At 42.6% G+C, this 15,730-nt stretch overlaps 1 protein-coding gene across 2 annotated transcripts in view; it reads right to left on the bottom strand.

The window, feature by feature from the left end:
• sh2b3 (SH2B adaptor protein 3) overlaps positions 1-13,965 on the bottom strand; it is a 68,852-nt gene extending 54,887 nt beyond the window's left edge. The window contains exon 1 of one of the 2 annotated variants that reach the window (XM_088936151.1): positions 13,832-13,965. Coding sequence is in view for 1 of the 2 variants with exons in the window: in XM_088936150.1 (XP_088792276.1) it covers positions 4,215-4,220 (6 nt within the window). In the remaining variant the exon portion in view is untranslated. Of the gene's footprint in view, positions 1-4,214; positions 4,226-13,831 lie in introns of those variants that run through there. The other variant, XM_088936150.1, reaches the window with a different exon arrangement.
• Between the last annotated feature and the right edge of the window lie 1,765 nt (positions 13,966-15,730).

The following is a 15,730-nucleotide window of genomic DNA, read 5'->3' as shown; positions in this document are numbered from 1 at the left end:
CCTATCCAAATGCCCATGTATCTTCTGTACCTGGATCAAATCTTTTCTGTTCTAGACTGAAAACAATTAATTCATTCAATCTGTCCATACAGAACAATCCCTTGAGATCAGGGCTCATTTTTGTTAGTCTTCTCTTGTCTCTTAAGGATATAACATATTTTCTGTGATACCGTAGTCTAGACGAGATCTTACCAGTACATTGTAGATCTGAATCACAGCGTCCCAGGACTTATGCTATATACCCAATTCCGCTACAATCATTATTGCTTCCCCACATGGTCTTGATGAAGACATAGAAAAATCTATAGAAACACCCAGATCCCTTTGGTCTGTAAAACTCTGCATTTTTCAAAGCACCCATGCGATATGCACCGTGTATGTTCATATTACAGGTGTTAATCGCTTATCAGTGTTGAATTTCATTTGCCACGTATTGGCCTGATGGTCTAAGTTTGTTTTTTAACTCTCCTGCCACCGCCTCTGTGTTTGTCACTCTTATTTCTGCATCATCAGCAAAGTTCACTAGTTTCCTATTGTAAACGGAACCTAGATTGACGATATAGATCAGGAAGGGCAACCGGCCCGAAACGGATCCCTGCGGCACACCTCAGCTCACATCCGCCCATTTACAAGTTATACCCCCCAAGATAACAGTTTCCTGTCCGAGTGCCCGTGCTCGATCCATCCTCATACATTACTGTGGATTCCCATGGCTTTTAAATCTGAGAGTCAATCTTCTGTGAGAGACCTTATCAAATGCTTCCTGGAAATCTAAATATATCATGTCATATGCTTTCATGTTATCTAATGTCCTTAATGCTTGTTCAAAGTATGCTAGAAAGTTAGACAAGACCTTTCCTTTCTGTCCATCCATGCTCTGATCACTTCTTCCAGTTCAGGGTCACGGGGGAGCAGGAGCAACAAGCAACACACACACACACTCTCTCACACACTCCAGAGCCTATTTATCTACCACTATGTCTTAGGCAACCGAAACAGCAGGAAGAAACCCATGCAAACACAGGGAGAACATACAAACTCCACACAGATAGCACCTGCGTGGAATTGAACCCAGGGCCCCAGTGCTGCGATGCAGCTATGCTGACCACTGCACCATCCTGCAGCCCCTTCTAATCCAAGTTAAACAATACTTAAAATGACCGCTTTCTAAGTTTTCTTCTTTAGCTCTATCATTTCCATGACTTTATCAGTAACATAAGTAAGACTGATTAGTGTGCAGTTTCCCGATTCTGTTCTCTCCCTCTTTTTTTGTGGACTGGCATTACATGAAAGTAAAGTTTAAGTCTAAGAGCATAAAGATTACAAATGAGAGGAAGCCAGTTGGCTCATCTAGCCTGTTCTGGCAGTGAGTAGTTAATTCATCCAAGGATCTTAGCTTGGCCTCTTTCAAGAAACGGCAGGATATCAGCCTCAACAACATAGCTGTGCAGCTCGTTCCATAATCCCACCGCCCTGTGGGCAAACGACGTGCCTTCTGTTCTCAATTTTAAAAGCCCTTTCACATAGTTTCCACTTGTGCCCTGTGGCTCCTGTTTCACTGCCGATTCTGAAGTCCTCTGGGTCCACTGACACAGGGATTGGCAGTGTCTTTGTGGATTTTGGATAGTTGTATCATGTCCCTATCAGGTCTCCAGACAGACTTTTAAGCCTCGTCTAACAATATTCAGTTCCTCCAGCCTGTAAGAGTAGAATGCAAGTCCAAGAGTGAATCTGGGTGATCTTCTCTGGGCAGATTCCAGAGTGGCCAGACTATGTATTTTCTATAACATGGTGACCAAACTTGTACCCCATATTCTAAATGAGGCTTTACTAGTGAGTAACATAATTTTACCAAAAGATTAAATTTTATGTTTTCAACTATATGTCTTTGGACTGTGGGAGGAAACCGGAGCACCTAGAGACAACCCACACAAACATCCACAATTTCCACACCAGCCACATCAGCTAGGAATCCTACAGGGATCTGGAGAAGAATCTTAACAGCCCAGTATGTGATCTCTTGTCACAGCCCGAGCAACAGAGACAGCCTCTCAAAGAATCTTATGTTATTTTTATAAATTACTAATTGTTATTACTCTGTATAACACTTACTCATCTATCACGCCACAAAAAGTTAATTGTTAAGTTAAAGTCGACAGTAGAAGAACTACAGCAGTATAGCATAAGAAAAGGCAGACAGAAAATCAGGCTGAAAAACATACACCTGAATTAAACTCATCCAAAACAAAACAGGGAATTAGTAATAAGGAAGCTGCCTGTCCCATCAGTCAGTATTGCTTTTGTATTGTGATAATAATATTAAAAACAAACTAATTGGGCTGTCAGCCACACTCTGTCCATGTCTATTATCCATCTACACCCTAGTCAAACATTACCAGTATTCCAGATGACCATAATGTTAAACAGAAAAGGTCTCCAGTATAGTGAAGCACGTCACAGGCGGCACAGGCGTGGGAGTACCATCTCAACCAACAGGAGGAAAAGTTTGACATCATAACAGAACATGAAGCCACAAGAAGAGGAAGATGAAAAGGGATCCCACCTGGGGGAAGAGTCTGATCATTTTACACAGAGAAACACTTGAGAATTCTAGTTGAAATGTGTGCAAATAAGAGGTCTATCGTCTCGTTTGCCACGGCAAAAAAGTTTTTTTCGAGTTAAGCCATCAAATATAACATGCCAAGAATTAGAGAGCTGAAGCAGATCAGCACAAAACTCACCTGCACCTCAATCTCAAGTTCAGGCAGCTCTCAGAGAGAAGAACCAGCCCTGTGCAAAACTGCAATGGCCCAGTCATCGACTGAGGCGAAGCAGCAATGTTTAGAGTGTAAGCACTAATCACCACACACATGGAAGGATCTGGAAAAAAAAGGTCCTTAAAATTGCTTGCATTCACAACACCTTTCCAGAAAACTACAGCTAAAAGTCACAGGCCACCAGACAAGATGACTCATGAGCCCTTGACAAAGACAGGCGTTCTGATAAAGAAGATACAAAACCAGAGAGAAGGTGTCAGAAGAGCAGGGCAGAGGAAGAAGTGACTGGCTGATGAAGGCGAGCTTACTGAAGGCACCGCTGACTTACACATGCTACTGACAGTGCAAGCCCCAGGCCCAACACCAGCCCTGTGCAGTCAGGTCTGGTCACATGCACTTGCAACTGGGATGTCAGACAGGACCGTAACATTACAACGACAGATCTTCACCCGAGGTTCCAACCACTGGAGAAGTGTCCTGGCTATTTCAACACACATATCAGACCCACATACAGTATAAAATCTGAAAGCGGGTGTCTGAAAAACAGTGAAATCTGAAACACAGGTGTAGCAGTTAACTACGCATTAGCAACTCGCCGTTTCTGTTTTTTTAAACAGTCTTATATCATTTTGACAGAATCAAGCATCCATATGGCATGTGATCATTTACACAATTACCAGGCATAATGATGTTCCGAGTACCAGGGGACTCACAGACTTGTTAGGTCCAAGCTGCCTACTGTGATTAAGCCAACAGTTCACCAGACAAGAGTTCACCATACCAAGCACAATACATTTCTATGTCTTAATGTTAAGACATTAATCTCCAAAGAGTACTTACAGTAAGCCTCACCCAATAACAGCATCTCACACCACGAACTCAGTTTTGACAAAAAGGCATTAACTGATGAACAGCCGAAAACCTGGAAAAGCTTGGGATCCAACTACGGAGAACACAGAACGTGGAGAATACAGAGTTACAGCAATCCACAGAGAGTTAAATGGTTCTGTCTGTGAGAAGCAATTTGAGAGTGAAAGCAGTAAGGTTCCCGAGCACGAAGGGAAGACTGAGGAAGCTGGTGGATTTCTTAATGAATGGCTGCAAAATCGCTTGTGCAACCTGTTGTCCTCCTACACTAATCTTACCACGTTACTGGGTCTCCAAAACCCCCAAAAGAAAGAGTGGCGTGACCCATGTGTCGTATATTGCAGCCAATATACGTATATTGGACAAAAAAAGCTTTAATGTACTTCCAGCAGCCGAGAGCCAGCGGTGTCCCCACAGTTGCACTGTATTATTGGCTCACTTTTGTTTGCTCTTTAAAAAAATACCTGCATACTATTTAACGACTCCCTGTTATTACTGCCTCATACAGAGCACAGCACTGACAAACTAAGTACAAAACACACGATTTTTAAACCAATGAATTGCCATTACCTGCATAGCTGGATGTGGTAATCTCCATCAAGAGATTAGCAGGTTGTTTTAAGCATAGACTGTACACACACACAGACAGACACATGCTGAATAAAAAAACAAGAGCGTGCAGTGTGGACGTGCTCTTCCTGCAGCGCGTATGACACTTGCTCCCCTTGCTGGCCCCCCAGTTTCAGCTTCTATCAGTGTTTCCAGCCTCTGAATGACTCAGCATCCTCTGGCACAGGACTCATTTCCTACCCCAGATGGCACTCTGCCCCCGGGCTCAGAAAACTCCATTCCTGCTGCGTGGCGCCAGCCCAGCCCAGCCCAGCAGGTGCTGGATAGCAGCAGATCACAGGTCACCACCTCCCTGTCTGTCTGTCCACTTGGGCTTTCGCGGGCTGAACAGGTGCCATGCCCTGCATGGCTTGCCCTGGCTAAACAAACTGAACTCACGGGCTCCAGGTGAACACCGCTCCTAGCTGAAGAGAGGAGCCTGCCACCTCTTTCACAGCTCAGAAAAGAAGGACAAAGGGTGTGTAGCGAGCATGGCTCCGATTTCCACCTGCCCGCAGGAAACACCAGCAGCGCTGGAGCAGGCAGGGAAGAAGACGCTCATTTCCTAGCAGGTTAAATGCAGAAGACATCCAGGGCTGCTTCACACAAGAAAGGGGGCGGGACCACGAAAAAAGCGTACATGTTGTGGCTGCCGATTCTTCTTCAAGTAAGAGCTCCAGTTTCTGGGATCACTAGACAACTGGCTGTCAGCTGGGCAAAGTGGCCTCTTCTCCTCTGGTACTTCTGCATATTTGCCTCGAAGTTAGAAAATAATCAGAGACACATTGGGACCCATCTTATTCACATCTTCTAAAAGAACCTTACAGATTAGTGGCATGTATAAGCTTAATACAAATATTTTTTCAGTTTTAATGGGTTCAGTGCTGCCATCATTATGTTTTCACACTGGTACAGTACATTCCCGGACCTGTTGTTTTGGGACAGACTCCTGCTCCCCTGTGACCCTGAATTGAAGTGGTAAGAAAACTGATGGATGGAATCATATGGACGAACCATTCTCGTTTCACACTGCAAGACCGCCCTTGGTCGGGGTTCAACTCAGAGCCCACTTTCGAGATGCCACAACACCAAAACAGCAACACAATCAAAAGGCATGAGAAGTTCCCTAGTGCCTTACTAATATTTACAACTGATCAATATTACTGGAATTTTAAACAATCCATATCGTCAAGAGATCAGCTCCATTTCATGCTGGGTCTCGATCACTCTGTGTCATATCTGATGCGCAAATTTAACACATCTTCCAAAACACTTGTCTGAACAGTTCTGCTTTTAGTGAAGCAGTTAGACCGACTTGGATTTTTAAAATCATTCCTGCCATTTAATCCCCAAACGGTAGAAAACAAATCCAGAGAATTCTCTTCTGAGAATCACCAGCTCCAGCTTGTGAGACAGACTGGCAGATAATTCTACAAGTAAGCAATGCTTATCACATATACGAAATATATTATAAGTTGATTTTCCGTCATTAGCAAGACCTGGTAGCTAAAAGCAAGAAGAACAAAAAGAAAAGAAGAACCTTTCATCAGGAAGTTCAGAAGGAGTAAAAATGTGAAGTCTATCCCTGCCTTTCCCTCATAAGGTTTCGGATATAATTCCTTAGCGGTGGATTAAAATAGAATTTATTAAAGTATTTAAAGAAGAAAATGAGAATTCAGCTTCTAGCACTCCTTGTTGCCAGTAAAACCTCCGATCTTCATCCTAGAGAGACCCTGCACAGCGCCAAGGAGAAATGCCACTCCACAGAGAAGACAACAAGAAGCAAAGGCAATGCAGAGCTGGGAAGGAAGAAGGTCTGTCAATAGTTTAGTTGAGCTCAATCACGGCTAAGACCTGCAATTCCGTTTCTGGAACAGGATGCGATAAGAATTTGTCCAGACATGGGGAATGACAACAGGCTGCAGAATGTTCTAAATCTTCAGTGCACAGATCTGATATTGTTCAGCAGTGCTGGCCCACGGGCATGTACAGTATACCTGTGTAAAGAAGAACGTGCATCTGCAATACTGTAACTGTACAGTTGTGTGCATAAAGGCCCATGCAAAAATCAAGAACCTGGGCACTGCGCACACAGTTCAGACAAGTGCTAATTAAAATAGTCCACACATTACTGGAGCTGAACATCAGTCCCTCCTGCTTTTATAGCCTGAAATGCGTGGCACAACTGTGCGACCCATCAGCATCAAAGCCTAAAGTGGATTACTAGCGGACAGGCATTTCAACAGGACACAGCTTCAATTTCAGATGCAACTCTCAGTTCTCTCCTGTATTACACTATATTTTAAGGCACCCTAAAGGCTTCTCTTATCTATCTCTAAACTAACAGGAATGAAAAACAAACTACAGCATAATCTTACACAAAACATGCAAATCCAGTCCTAGAAAAAGACTCCCCCAGGCAAATATTAAAGCTACACTTATGCGGGTGCAATCTTATCTTTCTAAGGTCAACAAAAGAACATACTGCTATCCAAGTCAAAACCACATTTTCCCCCTCTGTGGTTACTGCGCATATCTGAACTTATGAGCTTGTGAACTCAGCACAAGAACAAAGAGGAATAAAGGTGTGTAAACAAACTCTCTGCAGTTCAAATCCTATATGCCTGCACATGTCTGGGACCGCCAGTGCCTGCAGAGTATTCAGAGGCCTTCTTTCATAGTCACATTTTGTGAAATCTGTCAAATTGAAGACCTGTAAGTGTAAGATAAGGTGCAGTAAATGTCAGCAAGAACAAAAAGAAAAATGAAATAGGCTAATTGCATAAGTATTTGTATAAAAAAATATTGCGTTGAAGCTCCTTTGCCAGGAATTACAGCCGCAGGTCTTTTTGGGTAAGTCTCTACCAGCTTTGATCACTAGTCTGGTGCAATTTCCCCCCCCATATTTCTTGGCAGGTTTGCTCGAGCTCTCGCTAGTTCTTTGGGGATCACATATGGACAGCAGTTTTCAAATCTCCCCCCAGATAGAAGTCAGGACTTTTACTGGGCTAGAGAAGGACATTCATGTTCTTATTCTTGAGCCATTCCAGTGCAGCTTTGGATCAGTGTCCTGCTGAAAGATGAATTTCCAGCCCAGTTTAAAGTTTTTTGCAGATAGAAAAATGTTTTCCTCTAGTGTTTACCTATAGTTTGCTCCATCCATTTTATTTCAGTCCTAAAAAGCTTTCCAGTATCTGCTGAAACTGGCCAGATGAAGTCACCATTTGGGATAGTTCTGGCAGTGTTGGGTCTTCACCTGATACAATGCACGCCATTGAAACCAGAAGGATTCAATTTGGTCTCATCTGACAACACCTGTTGCCACATTTTTGCTGGTTCACCCGGGTGTCTTGTTTCAAATTCCACATGGGATAGCCGACAAGTTTTCAGCCCTGCAATACAGGTCAGCTTTGTGGAATGACTGGCATATTGTTGACGGATGCACATTTTCTCCCATCTCAGCCAGCCATTGAGCTTTCAAAGCTGTCACTGGCCTCAGAGTCACATCCCTCACCAGCTGCCTCCTTGCCCAGTAGCTCATCCTGGAGGGACGGCCTGATCTAGACAGTGTCTGGGTGGTACCTTCCATTTCCTGATGATTGAGTAGACTTTGCTCACTGAGATACTGAGAAACTTAAACATTTTTTCTACCGTTCTCCTGATCTGTGCTTTTCAATGGCCACCACTGACTTGCAGTGCAAGCTCCTTGATCTTCATGGCCAAGTCTTGGCTTGAATTTCACTACCTGACCAAAGAACATCAGACAGACAGGTTCTCATGATTTCAGAATAAAAACACCTCTGTAACTGCACACAGGCAGAGCCCACCGATCATGTGACATTTCCACTTTTCTTTCAGATTATTTACCTCTGTGGAGTAAATATGCAGAATATATTCCATGTAAAACAAATATATATTGCTGCTTCAAAGTGTCACAGCTGCAAGCTTTAAAGCAACAAGACAAGAAGGTGTTAGGGGACCAAATACTTTTGCAAGGCACTGCATCTTTTAATCTGTTCCTTAAGAATTTGATTTTTACAGAACTCCTCATGTTGAAAAAGCGACTTCGAAGAGCTAGAACACAGCCCACAGAAACACAGGAAAACAGCAAGCACTACCGAACATTCTCCCTGTTTATTTTCACTGACACTGTTGGTAAAGAAACCAAATACGAGAGTTTGATTTTTCTTATAAATGGGTTTTAGGAAACAGATTCACCTCCAGTACAGTTTACAACTTCATTCATTCGCACGAAAGACACAGTATCTGCAATGTGACAACTAGTGGAGTAATAGTATTTAAAAAAAACATTACATGGCCCTGTCTTTTGAAGTATTAAGTCGAACTTCTCAAATGCTTCATTTTAAGATACAAAAGACAGTTCTAAACATTAGCACACTGGTTTTGATAACTGTGCAGACTAAGATCTTAATTTGATACGCTCAAATTGACATATGAATGCTGTAGCACAAAAACAGGCTCCTGACTCTTGAATCTGGGTCATGTCAGCAAATTCATAAGCCTAAGGTATCATGACATGTCCTCATGATAAGGAACATCTCATACAACTGAGTAGTTTATTTTAACTGTAAAATAACTAATGGTGCCAACATAAACTTAGAAATTAAAAAAAAGTGCTGCTACAGAGAAGCAGGAGGTAAATAAACTTTTCAGTGGAGGAAAAATACTGTTACAAAAAAAAAATCAGACACTAAAATTAAAACAAACTTCAATAACATGTAACATATGAGGAGCGATAAGCTCAAGTCTTTCCTGATACTCAGAGGAATAAACAAAGACTGTACAAAACAGGAAATATCTGACCCGATCTTTAAACACCAGCTTCTTTGAGGATATATCTCGAGATTACACATTATTTTATTTCTGGAAAATCTGTAAGAGCAAATGTCATGACACAGAAATATTACATTTGGAAAACTAACAAAGATGTTAACTAAAATTTCTTTAAAGTTTTCTTTTTTTGGAGCTTAGCAGCAAGACTAAGCCACATCACTCAGACTGCTTCAATAAAATTCCCAGCTGTATAAAAAGATATGAATACAAGTCAGTTTTAATATATAATGCCCAAACAAACCAAAAGAATTAACTGTAACTTACTACCTTGAAAAACACTAGAAGGCCTGGTCTGGGGCAAGTCAGGTGCTTCAGATGTGTAAAAATGTTACTGTGTCATTACAATGAAAATCATATTATTGAAGCACAACACCAAGCCGTGATGCAATTTCTATGAGTGTTACATATTACATATTTCATTACACTGTTTAATGAAATTGCCTATTTCCTTTCATTTTAGATCCTGCATTACTAAAACAGACATTAAACATCATCTAGCTAAGCTCCTGCACCAATATTTTTGCAGAAACACAAGCCTTTCCGACTCCACATTAATTTTTTGAATTGGGTTTCATGAAAAAGACGACACGTTAAGCACATCCAACAGCTGAGAAAGAAAAGGGAAAAAATCTCAGAAATGATATAAAGAGATATAAACCCGGCACTTCAAGACAAGCTGCCTTCCCAAATAGGAAATCGGCAAAGACCACAGAGTTAGGAGTCTCAAAGAGGCGGGCTCTTCCACAAGGTCACTCAGGCTAGCGTCTGTGTGCAACTCGCTGCACAAGACTGTACAGCAGGATTTGAAAGGTAGAAGACGAGGAAGTCACGCCGACTTGTTTTCCACTCACAACCCCCCCCCCCCCCCCCCCTTCTCCTCCCTCAGACATAAATGAAATAAGCAACACTGAGGCATGAACAGAAAACGGCACAACATAAACCACACAGCTGCACCTCTACACAAAGGTGCTCAACCACGCTCGTATTTCACCTCCTACCACATGAGAGTAACAGGGAGCACATGGAATGAAACTCCTCCCTGAAACACGGGGGTATTATCCCACCTCAAGAGCCTAAAGCACTTCTGTGGCCTCTGATGGAAGATTAGGCACCTCCACACCACACAGAGGCTCGTCTAACACATGGCTTGCCAGCTGTGCTGTTGGTCCATAAGCACACACAAAACAAATATTTCAATGGCCGCCTAATTCATACAGTGTAAACCATCTAACCCTAAACTGAGTAAGGTTTCAGGATGATATTTCACTACTTTCTTTCCAGTCTGGAAATGGAATATCTTTCTGTCCACTGGCTGCCACCCAGCGGCATTCAGCATTTTAAGAATGAAATAAACCAAATGATACTGGAGAATTATACACTCCTCATATTTCTAAAGCCACTTTGCATTGGCCTGTGCCCATGAACAATATGCAAGCTAGACCTAGTTGGATCTTTTTTAAAAATAAAAAAAATAATTCATCCATTTTCAAGAACTGCCTATCCCAATACAGAGTCATGGAGTGCCAAAGGCATGACACACCCCTCAGAAGGACACCAGTCCAGCTCATAAATCTCTATCATTATATAGCACCTTTGTTCTGAAAGTGTGTTACAATCTGTGTCAACTGGTGTCATAGGAGCATCAGCTTCAGTGTGCAAACTGTATATTTCACAAGCTTGACAAAAAGGAAAATCATTTTATCTGCAAATCAGCAATATATGGAGGAAGAAAAAAAATCTTCTGGTCTCAGAATGAATGCTTCGCCCTTCAGGCTGAAAGGGTGATATTCGAAATGGCAGGATTCCAGGAAATTCACACGTCTGGTTTGCTTCCAAACTGTGACAAAGACGTACTGTCGCCTCAATCCAGTTTCAGTCTTACAGCAACTGTTTCACCCACATCCTCAACTGCCCGGGCAGTGCTCTCCGAGCTCAGTACTGAGCGCTCGTGTTACTGCACGCCAGCAGCACCACAACATAAAAGACGCAGAGGAGACTGCCTAGGAAACATTTCACGAGGCCCGTACTGTCCACCGCTTTGCAGATGACTTACAGGTCATCTGGGTGACATCAGGTTATTTTGTTAGCATAACAAAGGGCCTTCTATCAATGTTTGGGATTCCTACTACAAGACTTTTTCTTGTGCTTCACTTTCTTTGTGAAGAAACAGATTTCGAACATTTAAAGCTTCTGCCAGTCGTGAAGCTGCCCCAGCACACGTCAGCTTTAAAGAGGCTGCTCAGAAAGCTGCCGTTGGGCTCTGTCTCAAGGCTTTCCACAGACAGATCCAGAGTGTATCAGCAGAAAAGAAGTGGGAACAGGCAATATATTCAGGAATGACGATCAGGCTCCTCTTTACACAACGAGTGGCAGGTGTATGAAGAAAACCTTCAAACGATGTGGTTAAATCCTGATGTGGTCGACGCCACCGTGCAGACAGCGAGATCTGTTCGAACCCAACCCGAGAGTGGGGCAGCGATAAAACATCACGAGTCCCAAACCTGAGAACCTGCAGTCTGCAGCCTCACCCCCGAAAACCTCACAGAAGGCTGGGGACGCGCCTCTCAGACATGAAAAACACGTCGGGATCTCTGAACACGGCAGCATCAATGACTGCTCTCAGGAGCATGAGACCCACACATTCTCAGTTAACAGCTCAGCAATTTTCCCTCGTATAAAATAAAACAACACAGATCATGGACAGGTTTCTCACAACCTTGAGTCATTTACATGACTAAATACCAGTAGTAGCTTTCTTTACCATTCTGCAGTCATTTTAAGGTTGTACATACAGTAACTATAAATACCCAGTTTCATCTGCAACGTGGAGTTATTAATGAATCAGCATTACTGAACAAGAAACTGAATAATTAAATAACTGAAGAAACATTGAGCATGATTCTTGTTTATCCACAGTGACGTCTAAAAAAATAGCGTCTAAAAATGATAGAAAACTGCAGTTCCTTTTTTGGGTTTACTGTTTTGCAGTTTACATTAGAATCTGATGCAAGCCCCTCTAACCCAGAGGACGTTAGATAACTCCACAAATCGAACGATATGGCTATGAAAGCTGTTTTGGTAACAAGCCACACTTTGTCTGGCGTGAAAGGTCAACTTTACATTAGGCTAATCAAGAATGTATCGGGGGGGGACCACGTTTTACAAAAGCAGCACAGTGAATGACGTCTGGCTGTCAACTTGTCCGCAGGTTTCGGGCTTATATAACCCCAGCGCTGCTGGATAACTGGGTTTTCGGGAACACGTTTTTCCCCCCGATGTAAACAGCGCCGTGGAGCTTGCTTTGGAGCCGAATAAAAAGGGGGAAAGCGTGCAAGGTGGTATTTTATTTGGTATCTAACAGCAAAGCTCGCTGTCTCAAGTTTTCTGTCCTGCGACACTTCCTCACGACGATGCAGGGAGTATCGGTTCATTCCCGGGAAGTAAGCAGATAAAAAAAAACACTTTGTGCACTAAAATATACTGTATAGTGTATCGGTCGAAAACTCGGACTGTCAAATGATCATTAAGGGAGTTTTTTTTTTCAGAGTCTAATTTTGAAAAGACGCACTACTGCTGAACTCCTAACTATTAATGGATGTGCCGGAGGCGAGCAAAACGCAAGCTTCAATAAGTCCACCAACATTTAACATTTGATGTCTACGCGCAATAAAGAAAAGAAGAAACCTTCAAAAAAGCGATGAAATAGCTCGAGAACACGGCAAAACACGACCGCTGCTCAAAGTTATAACATTTAAGACTTTGCCCCTGTGGCAGTAAGAAGCGACTATTTCTGTAGACACAAAATGTAGCACTGTAGCCAACTTTCATTTTCTAGTAATAAAAAAAGACAAGCTAGCTAAATGAACCCTCTGTATGAAGGTATCCAAGAGGTGTCGCCAATTGTGAGCCGTTTTAATCTATTTCTATAAACTGAACCAAGAGACGTGAAGCAGAATAGTGTTACGTAATGGCTCTTCTATTTCAAATAAACAGACAATTTACACCGCTGACACCGAAATAATAACATAATTCACTAATTATCCTCAAACCACTTGGTCCCGGGGAACACTAACATCATTAATACCGAGATCAAAACTTCGGGTCCGGCGCGCCGCTAATCGTTTTAAAACCTAATTACCCAATTAATATAATTACAAACATCGTGCGTGGAGAAGAGCTAGCGGGGCAGACAAAACCTGCGCACACATCCAGACCTCACGAAATTATTTGTATTAAATATTAATACTATTTAAGAATAATAATGTTTATTTCACCCAACAGCTCGTTATCATATATTTAGCTAGACCGCACACGCTGCGTTTGCGTATGCAAGACAAGATATTGGTGCTAAATTATGTCAGTAATTAAGGTACTATTTAAACGTACCTTAGAGGGGCTCAGAGGGATTTCGGGTGAATTCTGCACCTCCTTTTTCTCCCCAATCTGCTGTTTGCAGTGAGTTTTGCGAGGAGAGAATGTGACGATAAATTACAACAGGTCCATATTGTGCCCATCGCTGACACACGAGTCTCCACCGGAGCCGCAAACATATTGCCTCAACTTTTTAAATACCCCCCACCTACCAAAAAAAAACCCCGACCCACGCGTGTTTCTACCCGAAGGGGAAATTCGGGGTCGCCAGTCGGGCAGACGCGAAAGGAAGGAAGCGCCCTGCTTTTGGAAATAAATAAAGCGAGGGGTTTAAAAAAAAAAGTGAACTTTACCTGCAAGAGGAGATGCCTGTTAGTTTCTCTCTCATGTTGATTTGAAGTCGTACAAACCTTTGCAAAGTTTCAGGAAGGAAATCAAGGCGCGGAAAAATACTCAACTCTCATCATTTCCGCTGTCAGAAAATGTGCCGCGGCTGAAACCAATCGAACACGTTTCTTAGAAAACAACGAAACAGAAGTGCCCTGCGTTATCATTTTTTTCTCTCTATCTGTTATCACTTTGGTTTTTCCTTTAATTAGTCATATTGCAACGGAGACATACTTGTATTGAAACTTCGGAGATAATGTAACCTTTCGCCTCCTGTTCTCTGAAGACGATAGTTTCCGATTCAGTAACCGAAACACGCAGAGCAGCAGATCTGTACTTCGACGGTTTATTATGTAAATGAGAAATACCTTAAATTACTAGAAAGAGTAAGCCTTAAGACCTATTTTTTTTTGTCGTACTAGAAAAGGGTGCATTACAAATGCCCGAAAGTGACCCCTATCTGCAAGGTTCTGAAACTGAAAACTGGCCGTTTTTAATTAATATTAAAGTTAAGCTCCCTTTTAGGTGTAATAAAGTCAGATATTGATCGTGGGACAAAATGTATCATGCAACACAATTCATCCAGGGCGTCTGGCAGTGCAAGCGATTGCCCCCAGCTGGAAATTAGTCGTTAAAGTTGAAGTCACGAGTTACGCCCTTGCAGAATTTAAAAAGCCAAGGGTAGTTTGTGGACGGTTTTAAGAATAGTTTCAAACATGTTTATTGTCACATCCCGATTTCCGCGGTGAAGGACACCTGCTCTTTCCGAGCCAGGACTTCGGTGTTGTCGAGCCCCTGGGGGTGTCGGTGAGGCCGGTATTTCTTCATGCAATGCAATACCCGAGTCTCTCTCCAGGCATGCAGGCCATGTGAGTGTGCACCGGGGTGTCGGAGCGCTGAGCCGCACACCGGGAGAGGACGCGGCTGGGAGCAGCGTGTCCACACCGTAGGAAAAGGATAAACTGGGACAAGGCTGTGTGTGACGTGGTGTTTACCTGCGGCTTCGAGTTCAGCACCGAAGTTATTTCTTTGCAGCAAATTTAAGCTAAATTATAACGCATCGTGCAAACTAACGAACATGCGCTACACTTGCAGCCCAGCTCATGAGCTCAAAATAAGCTGCATTTGAGGAACAGCAATATATTCTTGTAAAAACTGCGTCGAATGAGGAAGAGCATTCGCACATTTAAATTCACACTTTTAAGGTTATTTATAGGGGTACTGAACTATGACCGCCGTCACGTCTTAAGTAGATTAGTTTTTTTTTAAATATGAAAGCCTTTGTTTCTGCTGACATTAAATCCACAGGACATATGGACAGCTCTCCGATTATGTCATTTCCTGTGCTACAGTGCCCTCTGTCACCGCACTGTCGACTTGACCACTTTTTTTTTTGTCCACATATAAAACTGCCACCTGTAGGTCTATCTGTGCTACTGCATATCCCGGCTCCCAGCCTCTGTGATCCTTCAGTGTCAGCTGTTCAGCCCCTCAACATTGTCCATAGTTTGCCCGCTACTATTATGTCGTAGAGGATGCACAACCACGACAGTTCCTTAGTATATATAATAAGTTTTTATTAATATTGTTTTAATGCTGTTATTATTAGTTATTCCCCCCAGTTATATCTGTTCTAGATATCCAGTGCAACTTCAGGCTATTCTAATTCAGAGCTCAAAATGCACTCATAGTGCACTGCAGAGGAATACGTTTGTTTTGGGGATCACAGCAGTTCATTACATTTTCAGGGCAAGACAGCCCAAGGAAAAACACTGGAAAGCAGAAGGACACTACTAGGCAGGCACCTTGTTTTAAAATAATGGGAAAGATAAGGAAAAGTGCATTTAGGTAATGAAATAGAATAG

Source organism: Atractosteus spatula, chromosome 17, assembly GCF_055471065.1.
Source record: "Atractosteus spatula isolate fAtrSpa1 chromosome 17, fAtrSpa1.hap1, whole genome shotgun sequence".
Lineage (NCBI taxonomy): Eukaryota > Metazoa > Chordata > Actinopteri > Semionotiformes > Lepisosteidae > Atractosteus > Atractosteus spatula.
This window is presented reverse-complemented; position numbering and strand designations above follow the sequence as displayed.